Raw genomic sequence first — 15,127 nt, forward strand, 5'->3', positions numbered from 1 at the left:
CATGCAGCTTGAAGACATTTCACTTTTGGCACTGCACCCTTTAATTTCTGTTTAACTAACCTTTCTGAAATTAAATGCTACAATGTTGGGTCGCTGTGGTGTTTTTCCTGCTACCAGGATATTAAATTTAATTATATTATGGTCACTATTGCCAAGTGGTCCAGCTATATTCACCTCCTGGACAAGATGCTGTGCTCCATTTAGGACTAAATCAAGAATTGCCTCTCCTCTGGTAGGTTCCAGGACCAGCTGCTCCAAGAAGCAGACATTTAAGGTGTCCAGAAACCTTATCTCTCATCCCGTCCTGAGGTGACATTTACCCAGTCAATATGGGGATAATTGAAATCCCCCATTATTATTATTATTATTATTGAGTTTTTTATTTTTATAGCCTCTCATCTCCCTGAGCATTTCACAGTCACTATCACCATCCTGGTCAGGTGGTGGGTAATATATCCCTACTGTTATATTCTGATCATTAGAGCATGGAATTTCTACCATAGAGATTCTATGGTACAGTTTGATTAGTTTTACTTCATTTGCTTCTATGCTTTCTTTCACATAGAATGCCACTTCCCCCACCAGCACGACCTGTTCGGTCCTTCCAATGTATTTTATACCCTGATATTACTGTATCCCATTGATTATCCTCATTCCACCCAGTTTCTGTGATGTCTATTATATCAATTTCCTCACTTAATACGAGGCACTCTAGTTCACCCATTTTATTATTTAGACTTCTAGCACTGGTATGTAAGCGCTTTAAAAATTTGTCTCCTTTTAGCTGTCTGCCATTCTACAATGTAATTGAATGGGACTCGTTTTTATATGACTGTTTCTGATCAGACCCTGCCTGTATTTTACCATTTTCCATCCTCTCAGCCTCACTAGGACATAGAGATTCTCTATATATAGATCCTCCCCTAAGGGATGTCCGAACCATGTTCTCCTCCGCACCTGTCGGCTTTCCCCCAGCCCTTAGTTTGAAAACTACTCTACAACCTTTTTAATGTTAAGTGCCAGAAATCTGATTCCATTTTGGTTTAGATGGAGCCCATCCTTCCTGTATAGGCTCCCACTTTCCCAAAAGTTTCCCCAATTCCTAATAAATCTAACCCCCTCCTCCCTACACCATTGTTTCATCCATGCATTGAGACTCTGCAGTTCTGCTTAACTGGCCCTGTGCATGGAACTGGGAGCATCTCAGAAAATGCTACCATGGAGGTCCTGGACATCAATCTCTTACCTAGCAGCCTAAATTTGGCCTCCAGAACCTCTCTCCTATCCTTCCCTATCTCATAGGTACCTACATGTACCATGATCACCGGCTCCTCCCCAGCACTACACATAAGTGTATCTAGATGTCTCAAGAGATCCGCAATCTTTGCACCAGGCAGGCAAGTCACCATGCGGTTCTCCCAGTCATGGCAAACCCAGCTATCTGTGTTTCTAATGATCAAATCACCCATTACTAATACCCGTCTCTTTCTAATAGCTGGAGTTACCTCCCCTGGAGAGGTATCCTCAGTGCGAGAGGATACCACATCATCATCTGGAAGGAGGGTCCCAACTATGGGATTGTTTCCCTGTGCTCCAGTTAGAAGCTCTCCTTCCCCAGGACTTTCCTCCTCCTCAACAGCACAGAGGCTGTCAGACCGGGGGTGGGACCATTCTACTGTGTCCCGGAAACTCTCATCTATGTACTTCTCTGTCTCCCTCAGCTCCTCCAGTTCAGCCTCTCTGGTCTTCAAAGCCCATACATGGTCTCTGTGGGCCAGGAGCTCCTTGCACCGAATGCACACATATGCCACCTGCCATACGGCAGGTAATCATACATGCTGCATTGGGTGCAATAAACTGGGTAGCCCCCATTCTGTTGCTTGACTTCTGCCTGCATTCTCTTTTTACTCCTGCAGCTGGTTCCTTTGTTGTTGTTGTGTTTGTATCAAGGGGGTGGTTTGGGCTTTTAAGTTTAAAGAATGTTGAGTTCTAGCCCCCGTTCACACTCCCCCTGGAGAGCTCCCTCGCAAAACTCCCCTGTTAGCTGCTCCTGTTCACTAATTCCTCTGGTTGCTTAGAAGCGGGAATTTTAAAGCCCTGGTCTCTCTGAGTAGCCCTGAATAGCCCTGCCCCCTGCTTAAGGGTTGATGGGTGCTAAAAGGCTTAGGGATCTCAATTAGTTCTTCATTACTGTAATTTAGTTCCTTGAAAGTTTTTATTTCCTCCCTAAACAAGGCAAAATACCCAAATGGAAAAAGCTAAGGACCATAATCATAATAGGGTCCCCCTCACCAACATCCAAGCAGAAAAACATCTATCAAACTGTTTAGATGCACCCCTTTTATTTACTGTTGCTCCCTCAGCAGAATAGGGAAACAGGAGTAATATTAAGTCAAGTCAAATTTTTAAAATAAAAATTAGGGTTGTACGGGATACTGGCCTGACGCTCTTTCTTTCATCCTCACCACTGCAGCAACCAGGCTAAGTTTCTGCTCCAGGGATTCTTATCTTGCCCCGGGAGATGGGAGAGTTCCCTTTTGGGAGGAAAAGAGTGAGATGCAAACAGAGGGACAAAAAGTAGAAAATGTTTTGTTGAAGGAAGAAGATTCTTTTCCATTTTGATGGACAGTCCATTTTCTTTTTCTTTTCAAAAAGGTGATGTGAACCAATCAGGTTATAATCCATTTTTTGGAGCTGTTCTTCATGGATCATCACAACTTCCATGGTGTAAAGAGAAAACAGGGTCTCTCTTCTATGGTTTCCTATTTATAAAATGCACATCATTATTGGAGGTTTGTTTCCAGAAGCCAAAGCCTGTAAAACTGTGTGAAATGTCTTGGAACATCCCAATTCCACTTGCAAAATATCAGAGTAAAGCAACAAATGTATACCTGCTTAGAACACCTTTCTAGGGTCTCTGGTGTTGACATCCATAGTTTGATAGGATTTTGTTTTTGTTTTGTTTCTTTTTAAAGGTTCTGTATATACCCTTCTGTTTGCTGAAGGTTAACTTTGGTTAATCTCATTGGTTAGCTTTACAGAGATCCTTCTCAGGTTGAAATTTCTGTGTCAGCCACTTATTTTTTTCCCCACCCAAATGTCTATTTTGTAATTTGCTTTGCAACATGCAAAAATCTCTCCACATTATCTGATATACTTTAAAACATATTTTATCATCCAACCCATCACACCGCTATATAAATGTTACTTGAGTTATCCGTTCCCCAACCGTCTTAGTGTGGCTCAACACCAGAAGGATGAAACAGCTGTATAAATCTTTAACCTCGACATTAGCACCTGTTTATTCTCTCTTCAATTACAAGGTTGGAATTGCTTGTGCTTATTTTTGTTGTGCGCCTTGATGCACTTTTAAACAAGCACTTAAGTTTTCGGCTATTCAGGTTTATATTTTAGTTAGGTTTGCCTTCAAGATATCACTTCACTTTAGCTTCTCAACACAACTTAAATGTTTTTGATACAACACAATACACAAACATCTTTGATAACTCTGATGTTTATATGTTAAGTATGTTAATTAAATTAACATTTATTTAAAATAAGAAAAGTATTTTGTGACTATGGACCCCTCACAAAGGATCGGTAATAAGGTAATTCAAGGTATGTGGCTGCCAACGTATTATCAATAATCTTTATATGCAGTACAGTTTTTCATATTAATCCTTCTCCTTATATAAATGGCAACTCCAATAAAAAAGGATTTTTATCTCTTAAGTCTTGATTAGTCTATCAAATGATAACTATCTTTACATATTATAAAGCCAAATCAAAAAGGAAAAAACCTTCATCCATTAATATAGATGTTTGTAGCAAAATGTTTGATTCTGTCTCAGTTTGAAAATCATCTACAAAGCACAGAAAACAACGTATGCATACTTTACCAGGTTTTCAGGCCTATAAGTCAAAGATATGAATAACTATCTACCATTAATAAAATTAATATTACATATTTTAACACCACAAAACAGTGTCAATTAGAGGACTGGGTTGTGTTGTGGAGACACATAAACCAGGAGTTAGACTAACACAAATTCATTTCACATAATACACCAAACACCGAACAATAGGGCTCTTTTGCTCAAAGAAGTTTATCTGTTTCCAGTATTTCACTTTATTCAATTGCTTATTTCCTAACACTGCTTTCAGTTTTAAGCATTTTGAGTGAACTATATTTATACACTGATGTTTGGTAACATTAAACAGTAACCACTACTTAGCAGTAATGATGAGCAATTCTCACATTTTCTACAGCAGAGAATGAGAAACCTAATAACGTTAACACATTTGAGACTGTAAAATAAGATGAGCTAGCCAGCTTTAAATAGGAGCATATTATCAGATACCCTTCCCATTTTCCAGAAATTTCCAAACTCTAGCAAACTGATTTTCAACTCCACTCTCTCGTCTTTTCAACTCACAATGACAGTAGATTCTACTCACTAGCTATGCAACTTTCACCAGTCATTAGGGATTCCAGCCACTCCCCTTTCCTTCTAGGCTTCCAGACAATGTTTTATATTTGTTTCTTAACATGGATAAAAATCAGAATGATGTTCTATCACTTTCCTTCTCAACTTTATTAAATACTTAATATTTTCATTCACAGATTGAGAGTCTAATGGAACCAGTAAGCTCTTTAAAACCAGACTGAACTTTTAGTTTGCCCACCAGCATGCTGCAAAACACTTTTTTTTAATAATTCCATTCTTTCATCAAGATCAGAAACATGGACTGAGGTATTACATATCCTGTACCAGCAATAAAAATAAAAATGTAACAAACAATAAGGATATTTCTCATTTCTGGGTAATGATACGTTCCTCACCCCCTCATTTTTCTTTCCCTCACCCTTCTCCAAACAAGAACATAATACAAATTTGTTTTCTCATTTACAAATTCAGAAACATTCCAGCTAAACCTACGTTTTCCTCCCCAAAGTCCCCACAACGCTAACATCTTAAGTGATAGTGTAAAAGTATCAGCCTATAAAACTTTTTGTTACAACCATCTCACATTCAGTTCTCAATCTAGTTCCTTCAGTTTATCAGAGGCACTACCTTCCTACCACACTGTTGCTGCTATATACATAATAAAATAAATAAATAAATAATGATTAGATCTTACATAGCACTTTTGATCCGCAGATCACAAAGTGCTTTACAAAGGGGGTAAGCATTATTATTGCCATTATTATAGCCAGATGGAAAAACTGAAACACAGGGAGGTGAAGTCTCTTGCCCAAGGTCATAATACTTTATATCATATTTATATATATACATAGAACATCACTGAAAGAGTTAAGGATAAAAAAAGGGATGTGTTCTTTTTTTAGAGTCTAATCCTGCTCTTATTGAAGTCTATGTTAAAATTTCCAGTGACTTCAGTTGGAGCTCTTTCAAGCCTTTCTGTATCCATATGTAACTATCAGTATGTGGTGTGTTCTGGATGAAAGTCGGAGGCATGTAGGTAGGAATAGCGTTCAGTAGGTTTCCGGTGTAGCGTGGTGTTTATGTGACCATAGCTTATTAGCACCGTAGTGTCCAGGAAGTGGATCTCTTGTGTAGACTGGCCCAGGCTGAGGTTGATGGTGGGATGGAAATTGTTGAAATCATGGTGGAATTCCTCAAGGCCTTCTTTTCCATGGGTCCAGATGATGAAGACGTCATCAGTGTAGCGCAAATAGAGTAGGGGCATTGGGGACGAGAGCTGAGGAAGCGTTGTTCTAAGTCAGCCATAAAAATGTTGGCATACTGTGGGGCCATGCGGGTACCCATAGCAGTGCCGCTGATTTGAAGGTACACATTGTCCCCAAATTTGAAATAGTTATGGGTGAGGACAAAGTCACCAAATTCAGCCACCAGGTGTGCCGTGACATTATCGAGGATACTGTTCCTGACGGCTTGTAGTCCATCTTTGTGTGGACTGTTGGTGTAGAGGGCTTCTACATCCATAGTGGCTAGGATAGTATTTTCAGGAAGATCACCAATGGATTGTAGTTTCCTCAGGAAATCAGTGGTGTCTCAAAGATAGCTAGGAGTGCTGGTAGCGTAGGGCCTGAGGAGGGAGTCTACATAGCCAGACAATCCTGCTGTCAGGGTGCCTATGCCTGAGATGCTGGGGCGTCCAGGATTTCCAGGTTTATGGATCTTGGGTAGCAGATAGAATACCCCTGCTCGGAGTTCAACAAAGCCCATTGCCAACTGTGTCCACATATCTATTCAGGGGACACCATCATAAGGCCTAAATCACATCAGCCACACTGTCAGAGGCTCGTTCACCTGCACATCTACCAATGTGACATATGCCATCATGTGCCAGCAATGCCCCTCTGCCATGTACATTGGCCAAACCGGACAGTCTCTACGTAACAATAAATGGACACAAATCAGACGTCAAGAATTATAACATTCAAAAACCAGTCGGAGAACACTTCAATCTCTCTGGTCACTCGATTACAGACCTAAAAGTTGTAATTCTTCAACAAAAAAACTTCAAAAAACAAACTCCAGCGAGAGACTGCTGAATTGGAATTAATTTGCAAACTGGACACCCTTAAATTAGGCTTGAATAAAGACTGGGAGTGGATGTGTCATTACACAAAATAAAACTATTTCCCCATGTTTATTCCCCCTCCCCGCCTCCTCACACATTCAACTGCTGGAAATGGCCCACCTTGATGATCACTACAAAAAGTCAGTCCCCCCCGCCCCCCCCCGCTGGTAATAGCTCTCCTTACCTGATCACTCTCGTTACAGTGTGTATGGTAACACCCATTGTTTCATGTTCTCTGTGTATATAAAATCTCCCCACTGTATTTTCCACTGCATGCATCCGATGAAGTGAGCTGTAGCTCTCAAAAGCTTATGCTCACATAAATTTGTTAGTCTCTAAGGTGCCACAAGTACTCCTTTTCTTTTTGCGGATACAGACTAACCAGCTGCTACTCTGAACAAGGCAGAAAAGACAACTATGATCCTCTAGTCTGTCCTCCTGCATAACACAGACCACAGAACTCCCCCAAAATAATTCCTAGAGCGTATCTTTTAGAAAAACATCCAATCTTGATTTAAAAATAGTCTGCGATGGAGAATCCATGATGACTCTTGTTAAGTCATCCCAATGGTTAATTACTCTCATCATTAAAAAATGTATACTTATTTTCAGTTTGAATTCTAGCTTCAACTTCCAGCCATTGGATTCTGTTGCATCTTTCTCTGCTAGATTGCAGAGTGCATTATTAAATATTTGTTCCCCATGTAGACACTTACAGACTCAAATCAAATAACCCATCTTTGTTAAGACAAATAGAGTGAGTTCTTTGAGACTATCATTCTCAGGCAAGGGTTCTTACAACAAATTTTTTGGTGGCCTCAGAGTGTGGCCACCAACACTTGCTGGTGGTCGCACTGACACTTTCTCCCCCAAAACACTTAATTAACTTTAGGAAAAACAAACAAATATGCATGTATACACTCCCAGATCATTGTAATTTATTTATGTAGGGCTTTTTCTGCAGACTCAATAAAAACAATGATGCGAAATATTTGTATGTTTGTTAATATCACTTTTCACAGCAAGTCCTGGCAAGTTAAGACCTGGATGGAGGGGTGGGAGATGAGGCAGCAGAGGCCAGGGGAAATGGATGGGAGGCCCCGCCACCGCATGATCAGAGGTGTGGGCTGGCGCTGGTGCCCTGGGCCAGCACCCACAAGAACTCAGGGTCGGCGCCTGAAGTTGCGTGGCCAGGGCCAGGGATCAGCACACACTGCCATGCAGCTGGGGATCAGCACCCAGAGCTGGCACCTGCTGCTATTCAACTGGGGCCGGGGGTCGACACCCAGAGTTGACGCTCGGGGTCTGCGCCCACTGCTGCACAGCCGGGGCTAAGAGTCAGTGTCCTGGGCCAGGACCTGCCGGAACCTGGGGGTGGTGCACGCTGCTGCATGACTGGGGGTGGGGATCTGCACCCAGGGCTGGTGCCTGGGGATCGGCACTAATGGCCAGCACCTTCCAGAACCCAGGGTCGACATCCAGGAGCAGTGTCCAGGGTGGGTCAGTGGCCATGGCTCATGGTCGTAGTGTAGAGAGAGGGGTTGGCTGCCGCCAGAGTTTGGGGCTGGCAGCAGGGGGTCTGCGCCTGCTGCTGCACAGTCAGAGCTAAGGGTTGGCATCCAAAGCCAGCACCCGCCGGAGCCCAAGGCCAGTGCCGGGTATCTGCACCCAGAACCGGCAGCCACTGGAGCTCAGGGTCGGCGCTTGGGGTCGGAGTGCACAGACGAGGATCAGTGCTTGAAGCCACTGGCCTCTGGTGGGATTGGGGATTGGCACCACGCGGCCAAAGCCGGGAATTGGAGCCCACCGCTGTGTGGCCAAGGATTGGAGTCTGAAGCCGCATGACTGGAAACCTAGTCTGAAGCCAGACTCCCTAAGTTCCCTCTGCCCAACCACCCCAGGGCTGAAGTCCGGGCCCCACTGAGCCCCCTTGTCCCCTAGTAGAGAACTCACCTTGCTCCTTCAGCATTGTGCTCCCCCTGTCTCTGGAGACGGGCAGAGTGGTGCATCCAGGAGCAAGGGGGAGGAGAGGCTGATGCTTTGCCTCCCCATCACTGCACAGGAAGCTGTCATGGCTGCAGGGGAACCCCCTGGTGACCACATTTGAGAAATGGTGCTCTAAGGCAAGTTTTCTAATTTCCATCACAGAATGTCAGTGTTTGTTTGCTTTCATCCCCTCGCTTTAGTACTTATTCTGCACGCTGTGGTAAAAACATGCTTGAATTAAATAAGAACTGATGCAGACTGTCACAACAAACTAGAGGTGATCCTTTTCTAAGTTTCAAAACACACACACACAAATACTTCGGTACTCCAAGGTTTGATGCTTCTTTCCACTTCCTGGTTTGAGATGGAAACATCAGATATGATAGCAATATTTCTGACCCAACTAGAATCAAGAAGTGTCAACAATGTTACAAAAAAGCCTATTCTCACAGAATTTCCAGCATTTCTGAGGTTCATCTAGCCCTAATACTCAACAATAATATATTAAATTAGCAGTGCAACTATTGTGGATACTGTGACAGAAAAAGGCAAAACATTTCATAAAAACTTTGAATTCATTTTAGTATATTTTTAGGCGTAGCTGTAGGGTATGCATTAAATAGCGCTGTGTTCTGTGCAATGTGCCCCTTGTCCAAGGATGAATTACTTTTTCCAAAGTGCTGTGTACCTTTTCATTATACTAGTTACATAGATGACTACATGCTTGTAGCAAACTCTTCAGCTGATAAGGTCATAACAGGGAGACGATTGTAACATACGTCAGAGAATGCTGAAATTAATCAACTAAATATGCAATTACCTTTACCTTTCTGTATTATACTGTGAAATGATATTTTAAGTGTACATTAGCTGTATTTAGGTCTTTAATTTACCATCACACAAAAATGAAAAACAAAAAACCAAAAAACTTCTACTAGTCATTTTAGAAGAATTGTTCCTAGCAGTACTTAAAAGTAACTGCAATACAAACAACCTTAGAAACCCTTTTCAAGATTAGCCAACAGAAAATTTTATAGCTTATGTATGGAGCTTATTTCAATTAAATACAATTTAAATTGTATTTAAATAAACTCAGGTGAGACTTTGCCAATAATAAAACAAGTTCCAAAAGTTTAAACAGTCATGAGACCATTAACATGGACCAGCAGCTTTAAATACTTGTTGTATAACCTACTTTTTATCATCGATATCATATTAATTGCAGTGGTTTCACTGAAATAAAAATAGATTTGGACGGTAGCTGTTAGAATGACCATTTTATAAGTTGCATCACACATTTAATTGTGTCTGTTCCATAGAAATCTGATCTTTGCTTGCAGTCCATTACAGTAAATAAAATTCAGGCTTAAGAAATAGTGAATCTTTTCTCTGCAGCTATGTAAAATTATACAGTTAATAAAGTAATAAATCTTACACTCCAAGCCTCCTTCTCTTTGGTACCATGTCCCTCTGGGATCTTGGTTAGACCGTTTAGAAAGCCATAATGCACATTTGGGCCCAAATGAATTAGGAGGTATGGTTAGGTTCCCATCTCTTTTTTAATGTAATTATTGTTATCCCAAGGATATTATAGTGAAGACTGGTGTTTTGTGATTTTTTTTTCAAAACAAACAAAACAGAAAAATATATGCTCTGAAACCGAAAGAAAATCATAATCCTTTTTGTAGAAAACCCATTCATACAGTCTAGAACACGTGTATCTGTGTGGACAAGTGCTTGCATTACCTGAGCATTCAGCAGTTCCTCACACTTGTATGAGTGTTTTTCAATTGCAGCTACGTACTGTTTTTCAATGGCTTCTTCTTGCTTCTGAACTGTAGACTGCAGTAGTGCCTGGAAACAAATACAGCAGACCAGTTTCAAAACAGAAGACACGTTTGAGTGTTTTTGACACACTGCAAATTAATTAACTTTTGTATACAACTGAAATCTGATATTCAGCTGCACCCACAGAACAAAAATGTGCAATTACTGAAGTGCTTTTCTATATAACACTATTTTCATGTGTATATCTATCTATCTTTCTTTCTTTAGCCAAGATGATATTTTTTGGTTCTCATGTTTCCTACACACATAAGCTGCATAAAAGAAGGCAACTCACAGAAGAAGATAGAGAGGGTGAGCAGTCCTGTTAAACATACTCAGTTTAGTGGGACCACACAAGATGAGAAGCATATGAAAACTGCTGAGAAAAAAAAAAGCCAGACATATTTCACTGGCTGACAAAACTCCACATCCTCTCGGCACACTGTAAGATCCCATGGGCCAAGCATGATCTTCATAACCACAAGTCAACTAAAAGCAGATGGAAATTCTGAGTAGTTTAAAACATAAAAGCAATACCCCCCCAGGAAGTTCACACTCTGATGTGAAGAGGTGGAAGTCAAAGTGTGGAAAAGTCAAAGTACTAGGACAATATGAAAAAGATAATAAAATTAGGGACATTATACAGATATTTGATCTTAGCTGTGCAAAGGTTAAAGAATCTGTACGCAAAGGGAAAAAAACTAAAACAGATCACAAGAAAAGCCAAATCACCATTTGTAGGCATTATATCCACCTACTTCCTTGAAGATGATGCTGGTATTTTTACCTTCACTTCACATACTCCTGTGCTATACATGTTTTCAATAGTATATGCTATTTATATGTTCCTTCTCTCTAGAATATATACTGTAGAATTTGTAGTCATAACAGCAAATTCTATTTTTAAATAGTAATCTGTGTATTAAACTACTTGCAATTACTATGTAAGTTAAAACAGACTTAAGATTTACAGAAAACAGATTTTTGGCACACATATGCAGAGAAGCAAAAAAATTTTGTTTTGAAAATAAGTTTGCTTGGTGAGAAACAATACACATTAAATAAGATGTTGAATAAATGCAAAAAAACATGGGACAAAAATATTCGTATAGCTTTTGGTCTATCTTCCGACATTTTCCAATAATTACTTTTCTTTTGCAAACATTACTGTTCTTCAGGATGTCTACTGCTATAACTCAGTAGCAGTTTTACTGAAGCAAAAGAAAAAAAAATACTAGTAAATTAGAAAAATGACAGATGGTGCTCGACATGAGGTTTAATCAAAATGCAAGAATAAGTTCAGTGGCTTTTCCACTGGCTTACGCCTGTCTTTAAATATAAAGCTTGTTTTGTAGATTGTTCATCTTCTGCACTGATACAAATTCAGACAATCACAAAAACTTAATTCTCAAAAGACTCCAATTTTTGCCTGAAAAACTCACAGAAGTCTACTTTATTTGGGGTCAAATCCCATAATGAATATATTGAAATGGATATAAATCAATGAGAAACCTTATTCAAGGGCTTACTACAGGAACAGAATGTCAGTTTGAACATTCTGCTTTTTATCCTCTGGACTAATGCTATAAATAATTATTATAATTAATTTAAGAAGTAAATTAAAACATAAAAGGCATAAAAGTAAAGATAAATATAAGAAGTCACATTTTTCTCTGACTGAAGTCAACAGGAAATACCCAGCTGACCTCAACAAGTGCAGGATGTGGTCCTAAATAAGGTTCCTCCCTTACCCCCAAACCATGCCTTCTACTACAGGTTCAGCTGAACCACTTGATACTCTTGAGTATGTAGGAGCTAATAGAGTTCCCCTGTAAATTATTTAACCAGTGGTCTGTCTATTTTCGGTAGCTTTCATTGAAAACAAAAACAGAAGTATTAGACTGAAAAAGTAACACCTGCCATGTTTTATTTAGTTATTTTTATAATGGAAAGTTATTGTATGTTCTGATAATAAAGTAACTTTGCCTCTTTTAGGGCTGATTTTACCAAGAATCTGTCTGTCTATCTTCTTCTGTGAGTTGCCTTCTTTTATGCAAAAGGTGTGTGTAGGAAACATGAGAACCAAAAATTTTAAACACATCCAGGGGAGTCAAAATATAATTTCTCAATATAATTTGGAAAAATGATTTTGGGGGAGGTGTTCTACTTATGAGAGAATGTACTAGCATTGCATTACACTCAAATTAGCCTAGTGGAGAATGATCACAAGTGTCAGTATCAGTAGATAAGGAAGTTTATTCAATAAAATATTAAATTCTATTTTTCTTTAAATTTAAAAGATGGCATGGAAATATGGCATTATACCACACACTACAGTTGCATCTTGCCCTGCCCCCAAATTATACAGGCTGTTCTTAGACATCCCTCCCCATAGTATGTAGATTGCAGTCTTCTACTTTGTAATTTATTTCTGTTAAATACGTTGCATAAAGATAAAAGGTATCAGGAAATACTATGAATTCTGTGAGGAGACTTAAAACTTTATAAAAATTAGATGTTTCCCATCCTAAATTAGTTTATAGACAGAGATAAACAGATAGATATAGTAGGCACTCAGATACTACAGTGTTCACTGTCTGTAGTGTCATAAAGTGGAAAGAATATGCCTCCTCTGTATGCTCCTGAAAAGCCCAAAGTTTCAACATTTTGACATCACACTCTTTGCCTGACCATCTTATGTAAATATATAGAAACTTGACACAATGATCCTTTAAGGCTTGCATCATCTTGGAATGGTAGCCTTTTCTACTAAAGGTATTCATTAGCTTTGTGAGATAAATATAGAGTGGATATACAGAACTATCTATAGCTCCAACACATTAATGCAGCTATACTTCCCGAAATCACTAAAAGAATTCAAGCACAATTCAACCATAAACCACAGTAACACTTGATATTAGAGCTGTCAAGTAATTTAAAAAATAAATCGCACAATTAAAATTTTTTATCATGATTAATCACATTGTTAATCATAGAATACCATTTAAATATTTTTCGATGTATTCTACATTTTCAAATATATTGATTTAAATTACAACACACAATACAAAGTATACAGTGTTCACTTTATATTTATTTTTATTGAAAATATTTGCACTGTAAAAAACAAAAAGTAGCAGTATTTTTCAATTCACGTAAGTACTGGTGTGCAATGTCTTTATTATGGAAGTTGAACTTACAAATGTAGAATTATGTACAAAAAAACCTGCATTCAAAAATAAAATAATGTAAAACTTTAGAGCCTACAAATCCACTCAGTCCTACTTCTTGTTCAGCCAATCGCTCAAACAAGTTTGTTTACATTTGCAGGAGATAATGCTGCCTGTTTCTTGTTTAAAATATCACCTGAAAGTGAGAGAAGGCATTCATATGGCATTGTTGTGGCCAGCGTCACAAGATATCTACATGCTAGATGCGCTAAAGATTCATATGTCCTTTCATGCTTAAACCACCATTCCAGGGGATATGCATCCATGCTGATGACAGGTTCCAATCGATAATGATCCAAAGCAGTGTGGACTGATGCACGTTCATTTTCATCATTGGAGTCCGATGCCACCAGCAGAAGGTTGATTTTCTTTTTTGGTGGTTCGGTTCTGTAGTTTCCGCATCAGAGTGTTGCTCTTTTACGACTTCTGAAAGCTTGCTCCACACCTCGTCCCTCTCAGATTTTGGAAGGCATTTCAGATTCTTAAACCTTGGGTCGAGCGCTATAGCTATCTTTAAAAATCGTACATTGGTACATTCTTCAGTCAAATCTGCACATGTACTGGGTCATCACCCAAAACTGCTATAACATGAAATATATGGCAGAATGTGGATAAAACAGAGCAGGAAACATACAAGTCTCTCCCAAGGAGTTTAGTCACAAATTTAATTCACATTTTTTTTTTAAAACGAGCATCATCAGCATGGAAACAGGTCCTCTGGAATGGTGGCCGAATCATGAAAGGGCATACAAATGTTTATTATATCTGGCACGTAAATACCTTGCAATGCTTGTGTGACGAAGTGGGACTGTTCTTAATGTTTTCTCTGTTCCAGGATCTCGCCATCCCAGGAATGTCTCCCCATTGACCATCACCTTCCACTCCCACTGGGGGGTCTGAGGGGCCTGAGCCCAGGAAACTCCACACAGACATATAGGTTGGGGTCAGGAGTGGGAGCCTGTCCACCTCCCCACCCACCTGGCTAACAGAGCCTATGGCCTTGGGACCCAGGAAGGGAGCTAGACACCGGGTTTTTTCCGCAAGGTCCCCCTCGTTCAAATCACCAGCCTGCTCAAAGGCAGTGAGGTTGGGCATCCACATCCCCCGACTCCTTAACCAGGGGTAACAATTTAGTATCTAGGTTCCCTGCGGAACTGGCACCCCGGGGTCTATCCGCACTCACCCCTGGGATGTGCCCTATGCCTCTCCGCTCCACCATCGCCGGTTCATGCTGCTGCTGCTTCTGCAGCTCTTTCTTGGACTCTCGCTGTATCTCACAGTCCTCTTGCTCTCTTGCACTCAGCTCCAATCCCATCCGTCTCCGATCCCCGGATGGGGAACCCGATCGTGAAGACCCCTGTCTGGTCGGGGACAGGAGTCTTGGGGATGCCTGGCTACCACTCCAGCTGCTCCCAGATCCTGCTATAGCCCCATTTGGGTCAGGAATCTGCTCCTTAGAGAGGTCATCCTCCTCCAGCTGCACGATTAACTGTGCTTTGGTGAACTTTCCAATG

At 40.2% G+C, this 15,127-nt stretch overlaps 1 protein-coding gene across 13 annotated transcripts in view; it reads right to left on the bottom strand.

The window, feature by feature from the left end:
• CCDC91 (coiled-coil domain containing 91) overlaps positions 1 to 15,127 on the bottom strand; it is a 334,198-nt gene that overhangs the window by 127,528 nt on the left and 191,543 nt on the right. For 12 of the 13 annotated variants that reach the window (XM_073315272.1, XM_073315319.1, XM_073315302.1 and 9 more), the window contains one exon: positions 10,303 to 10,410. The exons of the other annotated variant lie outside the window; for it this stretch is intronic. In XM_073315272.1, the coding sequence (XP_073171373.1) occupies positions 10,303 to 10,410 (108 nt within the window). The remainder of the gene's footprint in view (positions 1 to 10,302; positions 10,411 to 15,127) is intronic. 13 annotated transcript variants of the gene reach the window in all.

The sequence above is a fragment of the Lepidochelys kempii genome, chromosome 1 (assembly GCF_965140265.1).
Source record: "Lepidochelys kempii isolate rLepKem1 chromosome 1, rLepKem1.hap2, whole genome shotgun sequence".
Taxonomy (NCBI): domain Eukaryota; kingdom Metazoa; phylum Chordata; order Testudines; family Cheloniidae; genus Lepidochelys; species Lepidochelys kempii.